This window comes from Corvus cornix, chromosome 26 (genome assembly GCF_000738735.6).
Source record: "Corvus cornix cornix isolate S_Up_H32 chromosome 26, ASM73873v5, whole genome shotgun sequence".
NCBI classification, from domain to species: domain Eukaryota; kingdom Metazoa; phylum Chordata; class Aves; order Passeriformes; family Corvidae; genus Corvus; species Corvus cornix.
In genome coordinates, this window is record NC_046354.1 from 1,628,643 (window position 1) to 1,645,890 (window position 17,248).

The 17,248-nt window shown below is 55.2% G+C and overlaps 1 protein-coding gene across 1 annotated transcript; it reads left to right on the forward strand.

Annotated features, from left to right (window-relative positions):
- Positions 1–13,751: 13,751 nt before the first annotated feature.
- Positions 13,752–17,229, forward strand: AVPR1B (arginine vasopressin receptor 1B). The gene is made up of 3 exons (XM_039565507.1): positions 13,752–13,840; positions 14,237–15,205; positions 15,884–17,229. Exons 2-3 carry the CDS (start codon positions 14,251–14,253, stop codon positions 16,180–16,182), a joined length of 1,254 nt encoding a protein of 417 aa, XP_039421441.1. The 5' UTR covers positions 13,752–13,840; positions 14,237–14,250; the 3' UTR covers positions 16,183–17,229.
- Positions 17,230–17,248: the final 19 nt, after the last annotated feature.

Below are 17,248 nucleotides of genomic sequence, written 5' to 3' on the forward strand. Positions count from 1 at the left end.
ATGCAAAGCCCACCACAAGACTTTCCACAATGTTGCTCCATTTGTTCTTGGACCCCAGGTTGGATGCAAATTTTACTCTGTAAAGTGGATTTTACCCTGCTTCAAATTTTACCCAGAGTCCAAATTGCTTTCTTTGTAGCTGAGAATTTAAAATTCAGATGAACACTTTTTTTTCATCTCTCCTGCTACCAGAAGGCAGCATTCCTAAGTGGCAGGAAGTCTTTATTCAGCAGAATTTGTCCAATTTTTTAATTCCAGTCCTTATGGGAAATCAAAATTTTAAAACTGCTTAAAAGCACCTGGTACTGGCCTTGATAAGAAACCTTTTTACTTCATTAACTGGATCAAATTCTAATTTGCTACAAACATGCCTGTGATGCATGAACTGGAATCGCTGCTTTCTGTGCCACTCTGATGGCACAAAACCCTTCTCAGCAAACTGAGCTGCAAGTCAGCCACAAAAATCACAGGACTTTGTAACCAGCAGCTTTTGGAGAGCACCAGGTGCTCTGGTCACACCTCCTGCAGCACCAGAGCCTCCTCCTGCCCCTGCCAGGGGCTCAGACTGGGCACTGCTGGCTTTGGCATTAATCACAGCGTTCACTGTGCTGGCAGCGAGGCAGCAGCACCTTCCCCTCCCAGGGCAGTCACATCCCATCACACTCCAGCGGGCAGCACGGGTGAAGCCCAGCCTGATGTTCCCCAAAGCCCAGGGGGAAGCAGGGCAGCGATCCCTGTGCTCTGTCCCCAAGGATCAGGGTGATTTCTGGGCTCTGTGCTCCCAGCAAGGAGCAAAGCCTGCGGTGTCTGGGTGTGTGCTGCACACAAGGGCTGAGGAGACACCGTAATTGTGGTCTGAGCATTTCTCTGCTGCAGAAAGAACTGGTTCCCTCTCTGTCCCTCACCTCTGCCCCACAAAACCCGCCCAGCCCAAGTGACTCCCTGAAAACGAGCTTGGACTGCAAACTCGGGAGAAGAGACATCAGCCGAGTGTGTCTTGGCTGAAAATGAGCTTTGAAGAGCAAAACTCCACACCAAGGCAAGGTTGTCAAGAGGGGTTGTGGACTCTCCATCCCTGGAAGTGTCCCAGGCCAGGTGGGAGCAGCCCGGGACAGTGGAAGATGTCCCTGCCCATGGCAGGGGTGGGACGAGCTGATCTTTAAGGTCTTTTCCAACCCAAACCATCCTGGGATTCTCCAGCCTCTGCAGGACACCTGGGCTTCCCCCTATCCCACGCAGGAGGAGGGTGAAGCTCCCAAAAAGGGGCTGGGGGCGCAGCAAACCCCCACCTGTGCACATTCCATGGTGATCCTGGATCTTCCAGCCCTGAGAGCTGCCACCAGGCCACGGAATCTGGGACACCGGCATCGTGCTCAACAAATCTGCATCGGGAGTGGTGACAGGAAACCCAGCTGGGTTTATAACTTCAGCCAATTGTAAGGACAGAAAGGTTTCCCACCAGAACACAGAGTGTTTCATTCTCTGATAGCAGAGTGAAATAAAGATAGCAGGGGAAAGCAGGAGGAGAGAAAGGGACACTGATATTTTAAGGCGTTCACCTTTAGGTTATAAGCAGCTTATCTCATGCTGCTCCATATGTGGTCTCCTTGGGAACGGAGTCAGACAATAAATCAGATGTGCCAGCATTTATCAGAATTTCCGACCAGCCAAAAACATCATCAGCTCTCCTCCGAATGCCAAATGGGCTCTGCAGGATGCAGGGCCAAGCCTGGAGTCGCTCCCGAGGCACGCAGAGGGGTCAGACACACCAGATTAAACTCCAAATGAGAAACACCGCTGTAAAGGTCCAAATAATGCTCCTATTGCTGCTCCTCTTTGCTCTGTCCTCCTGCGGCCATGGGCTCTGTCAGAACCTTCAGGAAAAGGCAAAAAAAAAGCAAAATCAAGCTGGCATCTTGTGGGCACGGTTACTGCACACATCAGGGCAACATCTGCATATCGTGCCCAGTCAGCCACAAAAATAAAGCAACTCACTCTCCTCATGGTCTGGGGCATGGAAGAGATTATTCTTGTCTTAGTCTGAACAGGGAGGGGGGGAAAAAAGCAATATATGGATGGAGTGGTGGTAGGAACAAAAACAGCTTGAGGAAAGTCAGCAAGATCAGTGCATGAATATTCTCAAAGTGCAGAAATCCTGCCAGACACAGGGGAAAAAATCCAGACACTTCACATGTCAGGAATAAAACCATCCCCACCAAATCTCGTTTTTTAAACTGGTGAAAATTTCCCAACCGGTTCCGAAATGTTTCGCTGCTTGTGTGTGACCAGAAGAACGCCACGGCAGGAGCTGTGGGGGCAAGGACCTCGGCCTCACTCACAGCGGGTTTGGCCAGGGAAAAGCAACAGCAGAGACACCAGTGAGCCCCATTTATCCCAAAATCCCGACTCTGGTGGCGTCAGGCACAGGTGGTGGGGTTGGGAGTTGGACTGGGAGCAGAAGGGGGAGATGGGTGGGAGCAGAGCCCATGTCTGGGCACAGCTTCGCTCATGGCCCAGCAGAGGAACACGTCACCCTTTCCCTCAAACGTTGCAAATGGCTCAATCAATAAAAAAACCCCAAAATAAAGCAGTTTAGAGTGACCTGGCCACGTGCTGGCACCTGGGTTTGTCAGAGTGGCAGTCGCTGTCCCCTGGTGTGACATCCCACCCCTGGCTGGCACAGAGCCCTCGGACAGCGAGTCTCAGAGCCCACCCGAGCGCGAGCTCAGGCACGAGGGGTGCCCCTGCCCCGTTCCCTGCTGGTCCCCAACACGGCCCATGAGCCTCTCCCAAACACTGCCTGGACCCCCAGCATTCCCCAGTTCCCTCCAGTTCCCCCATGCCCCCAGTTCCCCCAGTTCTCCCCGTACCCCCATGCTCCCCAGTTCCCCCAGTTCCCCCCAGTTCCCCCGTACCCCCCGTTCCCCCCAGTTGCCCCAGTTCCCCCAGTGCCCCCAGTTCCCCCCAGTTGCCCCAGTTCTCCCTGTGCCCCCTCGTTCCCCCCAGTTCCCCCAGTGCTCCCAGTTCCCCTCGTTCCCCCCAGTCCCCCTTACCCCCTAGTTCCCCAGTTCCCCCACTCCCCAGTTCCCCCGTGCCCCCAGTTCCCCCAGTCCCCCCGTTCCCTCGTTCAGTCCCCCGTGCCCCCCAGTTCCCCCCGTGCCCCCCGTGCCCCCAGTTCCCCCAGTTCCCCAGTTCCCATGCCCCCAGTTCCCCCGTGCCCCCCAGTTCCCCCCCGTGCCCCCCAGTTCCCCCAGTTTCCCCCAGTTTCCCCCCTGTTGCCCCCTCTGCCGCCCAGCCCAGCGCAGGCCGGAGCCGGCAAGCGCTCACCGTCCCGGCCACTTGAGGGGCAAGCCGCCCGCCGGCCCCGGCACAGCCTCTATTAGAGCCGCCTTTAATTGCGGGTTTTGCTTTGTTTCCCTTCGTTTCCGGCGGGTTCTGTTTGGTTTCGGGGGAGGTTGCGTATTTTTCCGTGCGAGCTGTGGCACAAACAGGGCCAGGTTCCGCATTTCAGTGGGATTTCTGCACAGAACGCAGCCCCGGCCCCTGACGCTGCTCCCATCAGCCCAGCCCCGGCAGTCAGGGCAGTTTGGGATTCCCATCTCTCCCTTTCTCTGCGAATTGCAGCTCAAGCCCTTCTGAGGTCGTTCTCCATCAGCAAGCTAAGAAATTAGGAGGAAAGCAGTCGGTAGAGCACCAGAAATGGATCATTGAAAGCCTTTGCTGATGTTTTCTGGTTGGTATTTTCGTTTGAGTTCACAAAGATTTTCACAGCTGTGTCTGAACTTTGTGGCTGTGGGAAGTCCTTCACCAAAACAGATCAAAAATGCTGTAAGTGCCATTACCTGTCCCTAACTGGCCAAACTGAGACAACCTCTGGAGAATCCAATCTCTGGGATTTGGCTTCCCATTGGCAAAGCTCTGCCCTTGCTCTTTGTGCTGGAGCTCAGTGGATGCTTACAGGCCTGTTTTCCTTCAGAAGTGGATAAAAAGTAATGGAGAGCCATTTAAATCCTATTAAGTAACTCCTTTCCTACCTGGCTCTGTATAAAAAAGGAAGGAACAGCTATTGAGGGGTCGCCCAGGGAAAGGGCCTTTAGCAGGGACAGTCACGGACACCAGGATTTTAGAACACCCCAAAGCAGCATTCAGAATTTACCAAGATTTAAGTTTGCACCCACTCTGAGACCCCCAGGACCTCAAGGGCTGCACCCAGGAGCCCTGCAAGTGGCACTGCCTCCCTCCAGCCAGCCCCACAGAACAGCAGAATTCCCTTTGATTGAGCTGATTCCCTTTGATTCCCTCCATTAACAACCAGCCTGCCTGAAGCGAAGCAAAACCGGGAAAATGAGGGGCAGGATGAGATTTTCCGAGGTAGCAGAGTCAGCTCCTGTTCATTAACACTTAGGGAGCTTTAAACATTTCCCAGCAGTGGCACTGCTGCTCTCTCTCTCTCTCTGGTGACAGACTCTGCTGCTGCTGCTTCACTCAGCTCCAAGCTGAAGTCCAAGACAAAACAACAATAAAATCCTACATGGAATCTTACACAGCCTCCCAGCAGTGCACACTTTGTTGGGACTTATTAACCAGCTCCCAGCTTGTTCCCTGCATAATCGGTTTGCACTTCAAAGCCTCCGCCAGCAGACAGGGCTAAATGATGGTGTTAAACTCAATCATGCATAAAATTAATTAGTTTGGGGGCAGGACAGTAGATATTGGTTGTCAAAAGTTGGGATATTAACGCTGGATGGGGTTGCTCAGGGCTCTGGGGACCTTTAACTTCCCAAGCAAATCCTCGTGCTCTGATATCCTGGATGTGGCTTTTTAAGCGGGGTGGATGGGAAGAGAAGTGGTGGCTCCCTGCAGGGAACGGTTCAGGAATGCCAGAATTATCCCTGGAGGAGCAGAAGGCTGTGCTGGCTCCTGATAAAGGCAGGGGGATTGCTCCAACACTTGGATAAATGAACATTTGCAAAATTAGACACAGATTAGGTCAGATACCAACAGATGCTGCAGAAAACCCAGAGCATTATAGAATTACAGAATTCCAGAATGGTTTGGGTTGGAAGGGACCTTAAAGCCCATCTCATTCCACCCCTTGCTGCAGGCAGGGACACCTTCCACTATCCCAGATTGTCCGACCTGGCCTTGGGCACTCCCAGGGATGGGGCAGCCGCAGCTTCTCTGAAAATACGCGATAATGATTCCTTATGATTCCCCCCAAAAAGCTGCTCTGCACCTCCAGCTGTGGCTGAGACACCTGGCAAAGGTGTCTCGAGGCCGAGTTTCCCAAGAGGTGATCAGAGGAGCCCAGGGATCTCTGAGCCCCCACCCTGGGTTCTGTTCCTCCCAAATCAGCAGGAGGGAAAACAGCACCTGGCTCATCGCCCAGTGCAGGTCGCTTCAGGGAATGGTCCCTTGTCCCCACCGTCTCTGGTTTCCTCCTGGGATAATCCTGTCCCAATTAGCTTTTGAGGATTTGAGAATTAATTTAATTATTTTTAAGTCTCCCCATCGAGGCCAACAGGAGGAGCTGGGGGGGCATCGGGGCCACTCGAGCCTCACTTGGCTGCACACGAGGGGTTTAGCAGCGATTTTCACATCTCATCTTAATCCAACACTGAGCTGTAAATCTGCCCCTCACCGGGGCAGGGCTGGCTCTCACCTCGGTGTGACAGGAACGGCCTTCATTAAGCCTCAGGGTGGGATTTGATGCCCTGGATTGATGGGAATCATCTGCGAGGAAGGGCAGCAGCTCCGGGTGGTGTCCCAGGCTCGGGACTGAGCTCTTTGGTGCTCGTTAGGAAGGGCAGAGCTCCCCAGATAGAACCAGGCACAGAATATCCACTAAAAACAGAGATTTGAATGGGCCAAGGCAGAACCACACCTGATTTGAGAACAGGACTATGATCAGAGCATGGGCTCCCTGAGTTTTTGGGGATTTGAGGCTTTTTTTGTTGTTTCTTTGCCAAAAAGCCTGTGTAGAACCTCAAACACAACTAAAACCTCAAGGCACAAGCTCGCAAGCATCTGTCCCTCCTACCCCACCTAAACCAGGCTGTGACTTCCCGGAGTCCCCCCTCCAGGAGGAACCCAGGCCGCAGATGCCACGGTTTTGTTGGTGCCACAGCAACCCCCACATCCTCCTGTCCACACAGAAACCCCAAAGACAAAACCCCCTGCGTGTTAATTTTGTCCCTTTTCCAGACACCAGTGGAGGAATCCATGGGCTCAGCCTGCGGCTGGGGTGAGGGAGGGATGATCCATTGCAGCCAGAAATGCGGGTCCCCAGCCCCGCTGAGCTACAGGTGACAGAACCGTGCGCTCGGCAGGCTCCAAAATGCCATTTTCCTGCGACACGGGGCAACAATTCCCATTTGCAGCAGTGCTAAACGCACCCCCGCGGCCTCTCGGATGTGTTGTGCATGGAAATCGCTCTGAGAGATGCTCAGCAATTAACACGGCGCGTGCGGGAAGCGAGAGACAAAGCCATTGTCTGCCGATGTTAAACGATTTTTTTGGAGGCACAGAACCGACTGCCACAGCCTAATCCAGCCTTTGGCTAAAATAATCCCCTCCGTCTATAAACTGCCCGGAAAATCGGTGTTGTGCTCCCCTCGGTTCAGCGTTATCAGGCACTCAGAGGCACCGAGCCAGGTCCTTAAAATCAGATTTTGAGGAGGGGGCAGAACCCCTCCTCTTCCGCGCTGCTCGGAATGAGGATGCAGTGAAAGGGTTTGCTTCTATCAGAGCTCTTGACCATCGGCTTTGCCATCAAAGCCACCATTCCCTCTTCTCCCAGCTGAGAAATCCTGGTCTGCAAGAGGCTCTTTGGAGGCAGATGGACAGTCTGCCTGCTTTGTAACCAAAATCACCAGCTCTTCCCGAAAGAAATCAGACACTGAACTTCATAAGGAAAAGTTAAAAGTCGAGATGCAGAAGAATAGTCAGCTGTTGGAAATTTTAAACCTGATTTCCCACAGAGCTGAGCTCCCTGAGCACTGGAGCACGCACCCGAGTTGGGTGAGGAACAACCCCGCCTGTCTCACCGACATTAGCGGGAATACTCCCAAATTCCCACCGCAGCAGAGTCCGTTCCGCATCCCACATCCTGGGGATGGCGTCCAGGGGGACTTTAGTCCGCCCAGGGCAGGGCAGGGGCAGCAGAGGTGGGAGCCCTGCGCTCCCAGGGGTGGAATCCATCCCCCAGAGCTGGTCCCACACGCTCCCGCCCCTTCCCTTTCCCGGGCGCGCTCCGGGCTGCCGCAGGACGCGCTGTGCCGCCGCGGCGCTTTGTCACCTTCTCCTCGAACACCTCACCCTGGCAGGGGATTAAGGAGCATTAACTGCCCTCCCGAAGGCTCCCGTCCGCTCGGTCCGCCTGCCAGCGAGCGCAGATGGGAGCAGATTGAGGATTAACTCCTCTCGTCCTCCCCAAAGGGCAAGGAGGGAGTGTGGGGTTGGATGGGAGCGGGGAAGGGCTCCCCACGCTCCTGCACGATCTGCGAGCTGGTGCCCATTTCCAAACAAAACCTTGGCACTGCAGGTTGGTGGGCAGCGGAGGGCTTTTGGGGAGGTGTCACCTCTCACCAAAACCACTGGCGTTGTCCAGAGGGCTGCAGCTCCCGGTTCCCTCCAGCGAGATCTGCTCCCCCGGAACAGATCTCGGGGTGCAGAGCTGTGCTGCTCCCCAGCCCCCACACCTGGGGCCTCTGCCCGGCAATCCCCGCCACGGCAGCATCCTCAGGGCACGGGAACGAGCCCGGGACAGCCGGGACCGCAGAGCCGAACCCAGGGAACATCCCGGTGCCACAGCTCCATCCCCTCTGCCAGCACCTCCTGCCCGCGGGCATTTCCTGAGCAGAGCCGGCTCCGCTTTCTGCTTCGCTTGCAGGAGCGCAGCCCAGGCAGCAGACAGAGCATCAGGGCTCTGTTTCCAAGGAGATTTTCACACACTCTGATGGGGAGGAAAAAAAAAAACCACCCGACACATTTCGTGCGAGCTGAAGGTACAATTCCGCTGGCGCTTCTTGTCTGTTGAGCACGGCGAGCTAAACTGCAATAATGAGCGTTAATTGGGCTCGTTTTGTGCTGTTCTCTACAGAAAAAAAGGTGGCAAGGAAAGCAAAGGAGTTGCTCAAACAGCTGAAGGGAAGCAGCACTTCAGTGACCAGGCCGTGATTCTGGGATTTTGTCTCTCAGCATCCTAAAGTCCCTTGGCTTGGCGCTCCGAAGGCTTTCAGGGTGAAAATATCAGGGCAGGCAAGGAATTCTCAGTGTTTCGATTATTCAACGCCCTCACCAGGGAGCTGCACAACCCCAGCCAAGTGTTGCTGTTTCCTCTGGGCTCGACCCTCAAGCAGGCGAGAACAACCTCTCATCACCGAGCCTTGAACTTTGCTGCAGCAGGGCGAGTTCAGATTCCTGCCGACGTTTTCCCCACGATTCATCATTTTCTAATGCACTGCCCCAAGCAGCTGCTCCTCTCCCCTCCCCGCCCTGATTGATGCCTCTCCCACCTGGAGGGTGACGGGCTCTGAATAACCGCAGAATTTCCATCAGACAGGGAGGGGAAGGGGAGGCAGAGCGGAGCTGAGGTCATGGCAAGGCTCTTATCCACTTCCCCCCGTACTGAGATATTCAATTTATCCGTATTTTAAATCCTGTGCCCTCCTTTGTCTGCACAAAGGGAGGGAGGTTCCCCTCCCACTCCAGAGCCCTCCAGCATCCCAGTGCCCAGTGGGATTACTCCAGCCCCAATTCCAGCTGCAGGTGCTGATCCCTGAAGCATCCCAAGCTCCCACCCTGCCCTGAGCTGCCCGTGGAGCTCAGCTCTGCCAAACTCATCCCCACACTCAGGACCAGGGAGCCCTCCCTGCCACCAACAAATTTCCTAGCAAGGATTTACTAAAAATATCACAACCCAACCCATCTCTCCAGGCTGTAGGGCCTGGAAATCTCATGCACAGATCAGATTTTCACTGCATAAAGCAATTTACAGGACCTAACCATCTTTCCCAGCCTGGTCACGTTGTCACTGCGACCTGGGTGGGAATTCTGTCCCAGGTGGATCCTTCTTTCCCCTCCGTCTGTCCACACCACAGCTAACACACACACACACACAGTTCCCCCACAGCAGAGCACAGGAAAAAGCCATTCGTTTCCAGCCTTGAAATGTAATTTCGGTTGTTGCTCTCTTTTTATTTATTTATTTTCATTATTGATTTTAAGGTTGTAAAGCTCCGGCAGCGTCTGGTTTTTAAATGCTAATGACGGTAACAGCGAAAGGACATGAGGGAGCAGGGGAGGAAATGGAAGCATTTCACAGCTACCAAAGTCTTTAAACATCCCCGGCTATACAAGGAAACCAACAGGGAGAGCTCAGGGATGATAAACAAGTAATTCGCTATCTTGAACGCCTGTAGCTTCAATTTTTCCTCTGGCAGCTGCCTGTGCTTAAGCAGGTTCCCACCCATGCAGGTCAAAATGAAAAGACACAGCAGAACAAGAAGGGGAAAGTAAACTCTACTGGAGTTATCAGCTGCAATAACAGCCCGGGATTGGATTTGTTTTATTCAACACAAAGCTCCTGGTGCTCTTTACCAGCCTGGGAGGCTTTTCTGGATCATCACAGACCGTGCTGGGGACAGGAGGCTCCAAACCCCACTGCTGTGGGGTCAGTGGCCTCTATGGGGTTTCACCTGTGATTCTGGGGATGCTTTGGGGAGATTTGCGGTGTTTGAGTGGCCAGGGCTGTCCCAAACATCAGGAACACCAGGAGCAGCAGGCAGGATGAAGGGAGGGATGCTTTGAATTCCCAACTTGGACGCAGCCCCTCCAGCTCAGCCCCCCAAGCTGATGTTCAAGGCCACATTTTAAGGCCTGATCCTTTAAAATGCAGCTCTTTGGCACAACCCTGTCAGCTTTTGTTGTTCTGCTTGCCAATTTTCACAGCTTCCCATGGATTTTCCATGAAAATTCTCCTTCTGCCCAGCAGAGTCCCCGGCAGGCACCGCTCTGGGGCACTCCCCATGTGCTCAGCAGATGTAGTTATGCACCCACACAGGCTCTCTAATATTAATCAGGAGCAGGTGTTTTAATTAAGTGGAAAAAAACCAAATCTGAATGAGGGAACAGGAGGAAGAAAAGGCGAGGTTGGAAAAGGTGAGGTTGGAAAAGGTTTCACTTCTGGTTTTAAGTGATGGAAGCTCCTCTTCAGTCCTAGGTGAACATTTAGAGAGAGTTTACCATTTTGGGGGCATTTCATGAGGTTTTAGAAGGGACCAGGACTGTTTTGAATCCTTTTGCACTCCCAATTAGAGGTGCACTCACATCCTCTGCTCCACGCCCACCCTGCAGGGAAATTTGTTTCCCCCAGACAGACACCACAAAGTGACTTTCCTGAGAACCCTTCACAGACATGGCAAGCCACAAAAAAAAAAAAATAAAAAAATCAAATTACATCAATTTTTCAGCACCCAAATTGTCCAAACTTGAGGAAAAAAATGGACAAAAGACAGGTCAACAGCAAGAGCACGTTGGGCTTTGGAGTCTCAGCAGTTTATATTTTCAGGAGGAGGAGGGGGAGCTCATTCATGGCTTCATTTGGACAGAGAGCTGGCATTTAATACAACAGGAGATACCAGGAATTCCCAGCCCTCATTACCGCCCTCAGCCTTTCCAAGGAGACAACCCCAAGATGCTCTAAAGCAGTTGCAACACCATTAATTTTATGGCATCTGAACCAGCACAAAATGAACCAAATCTGGCTTTTCCTGACCCGAACCACAGAAAACATTTCAGTGATTAAATGCTAAAGACAGACCAAGCCTGCTCCGTGCTGTCAGCAATAAAATTTAACAGCATCACATACCACAAATGAAATATTTGTGTTGAGAAGGCGGCCAGAGCAGCACATAAACCCGAGCCAGCACGTTTTATTTATTTAACCAGCAAGCTGCCCACAAAACAAAGCCCCCAGGTGCCATGCCAAACGATTTTGCAATCACGAAACCTCTGCCCGTGCTGCCCAGAACGAGCACAGGCTGGCAGCTGTAGGGGAACAGCGTTTCCCGTGCTCTGCCTTGGGGTGTGCTGATGCAGAGCTGCCCGAAAGGAGCGGAGTGATGCAGGGCTACCCTGACAAACCGAATTTAGGAGCTCAGAAACGCAGAGCTGTGGTCCCTGAGCCTCTCCCAGGGGGAAGGGAGGGGTCACAGCAGTTTTCATCCCATTTCAGGGCTCACCCTGCAGCAGTCCGGGAGCACAGGGTGCTGAAAGTCACCCCAACCCCACCCAGGTGCCCTTCCCGGACACAAAAAATGCATTGCTAAAAACCTGCAGGGTTTTCCTCATCCCACAGCTCCTCCAGGCTCTGCTCCCAAGGCCTGGCGTAGGGGGAACAGCCCAAACTGGGACCAGACTGGGCTGCCCAGCACTGCTGGGCCATTACTCACCTGAAACTCCCGGAGCACTGAACAACCCAGCGCCTTCCTCAGGCAGGAATTCCATGCTGGGAATCCCAGCCCTGGTGTTGCTGAAGACCTGGAACTGCCGGTGGTGCTTCAAAATGTTCAGCAAACCCACGAATGAAAATGAGTTTATTTTCCATTCCATCTGCTAAAAAAGAAAAAATAAAAATTCTCTCCTGTGATGACATCGCTGCCCCTAAAGAAAATTGAATTTCTGTGTTCCAAGGGTGATTTTTTTTTATTCGTGAATTAACCCCATTTTCCTGTAAGCAGCTTCAGGAAAGAATTCTCCTTGTAACCGAACTCAGGGAAACCTGGAGTAAAAGCTCTGACTCCAAGGGAGTTGCTCCCAAATCAAAATGCTGCCAGAAAAAGCCAACTTTGCCCTCAAAACCCCCCCAGTGCTTCTTTCTCTCTGCCCTTCCATCCCTGCCTTCATCTCAGCTTTTCATTGCTTTGTAAGGTTTGGGGTTTTTTTGCACTGCCCTCTATTAATCTTCCTGAAAATCAGACAGCTGATCACAAACACAGAAAATTACATTATCCACCAAAACCCTTCCTACCCACAGCACCTCCACCAGGCACTCTCTGGGCACTTTATATCCATAGGGCCTCATAAGGATGAATGTCTTTTAATTAGACACAAACTGAGCTCATTTAGAGTTATTAGAGGTTATCTGCAAATTTATTCAGCAAATAACAGCTTTTTTTAACAGGGAATTTCAGTGGAATATCAGCAGCCAGGGAGCCAGAGAAGCAGAGCCATGTCCAGCACACAACAGGAGGGACAAAGCCCACGTCAGGTGATTTTTGGTTCACTGCTGTCATCTTTTCCTCACAGAAAAAGGGGAAAAAAGGCTGAAAATGGATGGGTTTCACTTCTTCTTGCCATAATTCAGCAGCCAGCAGGGCAAACAAGGCCTGGATGTTGCCAGGCAGAAGTGGAATCATGTGCACACACACTCACACTGGGGTGTTTGGGCACGGAGGCTGAAAATGCTTGGCAATCACACCCCTGTGGGAAGGGACACTGGAGGCCCCAAAAAAGGTGGGCAGGGAACATGAGGAGGTGCCCAAAATCTCAGGAAGGTGCGATCCAAGAGCTTTTCAGCTCCAGACTCACCTGGATTTTCTCCACTGGAAAACTCCCCGTGGGAAAAATAATTCCCCATTTCCCCATGGGAAAAAAAAAAAAAAAATATCCAATTTTTTATGCCATTTGCAGTTCCCTCATCCCACTGCCCGGCCCCCTTCCCCCGGCCCACACCCAGCCTTACACACAATCTGGGACATCTCCAGTTCCATTCTCCCCATCAGCTTTCCCTTTCCCATGGATTTTTTTCCAGGTTTTGGAAAAAAAATGGGGCAAATGCTGGTGAGCCGTGGCTGGGCAGAACCTGACTCCCCAGCTTCGGGGTGGTTTTCTGTCAGGTGGAGGAAAAGAACAGAATTTAGGTGAGGCCTCAGCAGCCAGGCTGAGGCTTCTGCCGTGTCTCAGGACAATCCCCATCCCGTTCCCACAGAGGAGGGAAGGGACAGCGGATCAAAGGAGGCAGCCCCGGCCGATAAATGGTGCCGATAAATGACATTTGCAGCGACTTTGCTGCGGGGCTGGGGCTCAGCTGCACGAACCGGAGGATGCCTGGCTCCTGCTGTGGGGGACCTGCATCCCCTCGTCCCCAGGCACTGGGACAGAGAGAGCCCAGCAGGAGAAGCCCAGGGCAGAGATCCGAGGAGTCTGACTGGCAGGGACGCTGCAAACCAAGGGCAGACTGTCCCCAGCAGAGGAGGGGACACGGGGGACAAGCGCATTCCCATCCTTTGGGAATCCCATTTGGTAAAATCCCCCTGCCAAACCCAGGGAAGGGAGAGCTCCGGAGGGGATCAGCGCTCACCTGCCCGGAGCAGCGCTCGGCGGCAGAGCCGGGGCCGGCGGGGAGGGATGAAACCAGGGTACAAAACCCAGCCCGGGGCCAGCAGGGAGGGATGAAACCAGGGTACAAAACTCATCCCGGGGCCGGCGGGGAGGGATGAAACCAGGGTACAAAACCCAGCCCGGGGCCGGCGGGGAGGGATGAAACCAGGGTACAAAACCCAGCCCGGGGCCGGCGGGGAGGGATGAAACCAGGGTACAAAACTCATCCCGGGGCCGGCGGGGAGGGATAAAACCAGGGTACAAAACCCAGCCCGGGGCCGGTGCTCACACACGGGGACACCGGGGAGGGACCTGCCGGGGTATAAAACCCATCCCGGGGCCACTGCTCGCACACGGGGACACCGAGAGCCGCCAGCGCTCCCCGTGGAGACGGGGCTGGGACACGCTCACCTGGCTGCTCTTCCTGGGATGAAAAAGCCAAAGCGATGCAGCCTCTGTAGGGTTTTCTGCTGCTTTTAAGAAGAACTTCTCTTTCCCTTCGGATTTACCTGCGCAGGGGTGAAAGGGGATGCACAAAGCGAGCAGTGCAGGGAGAAAAGGGGAGTTGGGAGGCTTTAGTGCAGAGAAGTATCAAGTTCTGAACCAGGGGCTCTTGCACCTCTCTGCTCCACAGGGATATTTTCAGCCCAGGCAGAGAGGGAATTGCTTAGCTCAGGGTGAGTGTGGTGCAGACAGGTGACAGCCTGCCCTGGGGTTGGGGACCGCGGGAGGAGGCACATCCAGCCCCCAGCCAGGGGCAGAGGAGCTGGAGCTCAGGGGCAGCCCTGGGGACACAGGGAAGGGGACAACAGGACGTCAGAGACAAGCACTGGACCTGCTTGTTCTCGTGCAGAGCCTCCTGGAGGGATGGAGCCAGGCTGGGGCTGGAACAGCTCTCACCAGAGCCCGCCTGGGCACAGCCAGGGGCATCTGAGCCTGGCAGGGGACCCCAACCTGACGCTGCTGCACACCCGGGATGAGGAGCTGGCCAAGGCCGAGGTCGGGGTGCTGGGCACCATCCTGGCTGTGGCCACCGTGGGCAACCTGGGCGTGCTGCTGGCCATGTACCGGCTGAGGAGGAAGATGAGCCGCATGCACCTCTTCATCCTGCACCTGGGGCTGACCGACCTGGGCGTGGCCCTGTTCCAGGTGCTGCCGCAGCTCCTCTGGAAGGTCACCTACCGCTTCCTGGGGCCCGACGCGCTCTGCAGGGCCATCAAGTACCTGCAGGTGCTCAGCATGTTCGCCTCCACCTACATGCTCATGGTGATGACCCTGGACCGCTACCTGGCCGTGTGCCACCCGCTGCAGTCGCTGCAGCAGCCCAGCCGCCAGGCCTACACCATGATCGGGGCCACCTGGCTGCTCAGCTGCCTGCTCAGCTTGCCCCAGGTGTTCATCTTCTCGCTGCGGGAGGTGCGCCCGGGCTCGGGGGTGCTGGACTGCTGGGCGGATTTCGGGTACCCGTGGGGAGCGCGCGCCTACATCACCTGGACCACGCTGTGCATCTTCGTGCTGCCCGTGGGCGTCCTCAGCGTCTGCTACAGCCTCATCTGCCACGAGATCTGCAAGAACCTCAAGGGTAAGACCCAGAGCGGTGCCCTTGGCGCGGGGGGACCCGCGGCAGCCGCCGCTGCTGCCCCCGGCCCCGCGGGGAAGGGCGGGCAGCCCTCGCGGGTGAGCAGCGTGCGCACCATCTCCCGCGCCAAGATCCGCACCGTGAAGATGACCTTCGTCATCGTGGCCGCCTATGTCACCTGCTGGGCGCCCTTCTTCAGCGTGCAGATGTGGTCAGTGTGGGACGAAGATGCTCCCGATGATGGTGAGTGGTGGGGGGGGGGTTGGGGGGTGGTCCCAAAGAGGGTGCAGAGCCCTGGGAACCCCAGGAATGTGGTTGGGTTTGTAACAAACCAGAGCTGTCTGTCATTTTGGGATTTAAAAAAAAAAAAAACCAAACCATGGGTAGGGCTACAGATTTTGTCCCCAGTAATGTTTATGGAATACAAATTTCAGAGGTAAATCATTCCTTTCACCAGAAAAAGTGATGATTTCTGGCCATCATCCACAGGGATGTGCAAAGATATCTTTGCCATGTGCGCCTTCCCTCTCCTGCGGGAATTTACAGAGGTTTCAGAAGGGGATTGCTGAGTTCATTGGTTAATTTTTTTTCCTGAAAATTTTCACAAGCTTTCATAGCAGTAGAAGGAACTTCACCCAAGATTGAAAGTCCTCTGGGAGATGCTTTGGGCAGCAAAGGGGCTGAAGGAAAGTCCAGAAGCGGCTGGGTCTCACCTCTCAGAGGATGTGCTCCAGCACGTTCCCACTGCAGAACATCCCCCACCTGAAGTGTAGAGCCTGGCTCTGCAAACTCTCCTGCCCGAAGGAATGCGGGAATGGGAGTGGGAATGGGAGCCAGGAGAGCCCCCGGGTCCTGCCCGCTGCCCACTGAGCCCCTGCCCAGCCCCTGGGGACGTTTCATCTCTCTCTCTCGCCTTGCCAGAGTCCACCGACGTGGCTTTCAGCATCACCATGCTGCTGGCCAGCCTCAGCAGCTGCTGCAACCCCTGGATCTACCTGTTCTTCAGCGGGCACCTCCTGCAGAACGCCGGGCGCTGCCGGGGCTGCCGGGGCCGCCGCCGGGCCGGGCTGCGCAGACCCAACTCCACCGGGAGCCTGTGCAGCAGGAAAACCACGATCCTGAGCCACAGCCACCAGGCCGGGGTCCCCCTGCGCGGGGACAGCGCCAGGGAGCCGTACCCGCCCTGCGACGAGGGGGTGACGGAGTCGGGCACGCTCTAGGCTGCGGCGGTGGCCGCTCTGTCGCTGCAGAGCGCGGCCCTCCCCGCCTGGTGGCACCGCGCTTTGCAGAAACCTCACTGTTTCACCCAGAAAAGCGTCGCTGTCCGCCTTGTCCTCGCTGCCGAACGCGCCGTGTCCGCTGCGACCATCGGGGGATGGACAGAGCCCCTCCGGCCGCTGCCTGACCACAGCATCCACCGCCCGCGTGTTTAGGGAAGCCTCTGGCTGCTCTCCTCCGGGAAGGGGATGCTGCATCCTTCGGGAAGAGGGGATGCTGCACCCGCAAAATCCTCCTGGAGGGACGCGAGCTTTGCGTTCCCCAGCTGCCAGCAGAGCAGCCTGAGCACGGCAACGCGGCCCCATCTGCTCCAGATCCCCGCCAGTTCCTCCTCTCGCACCCTCGGGGCCTTGCTGGCCGAGCAGACAGCGAGGACAGAGCTGTCCCACGCCCCGGGGCACGGCAGAGCTCCCCTGGCCCGGAACTGCCCCGCTGCCACCCCGGGGCCAGGGACGGGGCAGTCGCGTCTGTCCCGCACCCGCTGTGCCCGCTGGAGCGCCCCAAATGCGGCACTGGCACCCCGAGGAGCTGCTGCGAGCAGCCCTGGCCCCGCTCCAGCTCAGCCGGGCACGTCCTGCCCCTCCGTGCCCACTTCCCCTCCCAGCCCCAACCCCCGTGTTCAACATCTGCCGCGTCCCAGGCAGAGCTGCTCTCACGCTGCTGCTGCTGCTGCTTTGGGCTGATTTTGCAGCGATCAGGGTCCCAAAACCACCCAGGGCTCACAGAGCAGGGAACTCGGTTCCCGTGCAGTCCCAGCCTGGCCCCTGCCCTTCTCAAAGGAGCTGTTTTGTGCAGGAATAAATCACGGATGAGGCAGGAAAGAGCATCCCTTTGTTCTGGCAGTCGAGCTCCAAAGCTGCTGATGGTTGTCCAAGTGTCCCAGCAAAGGTTCCCAGTTCCCTGCGAGCCACGGGCGTTATTCCTTCCACTAGCACAGGCTAAAGCTGTAAAAATAAGACATTAGGAGTAAAATATTTTGAAATCTTCAATATTTTCACTTTTTAATCG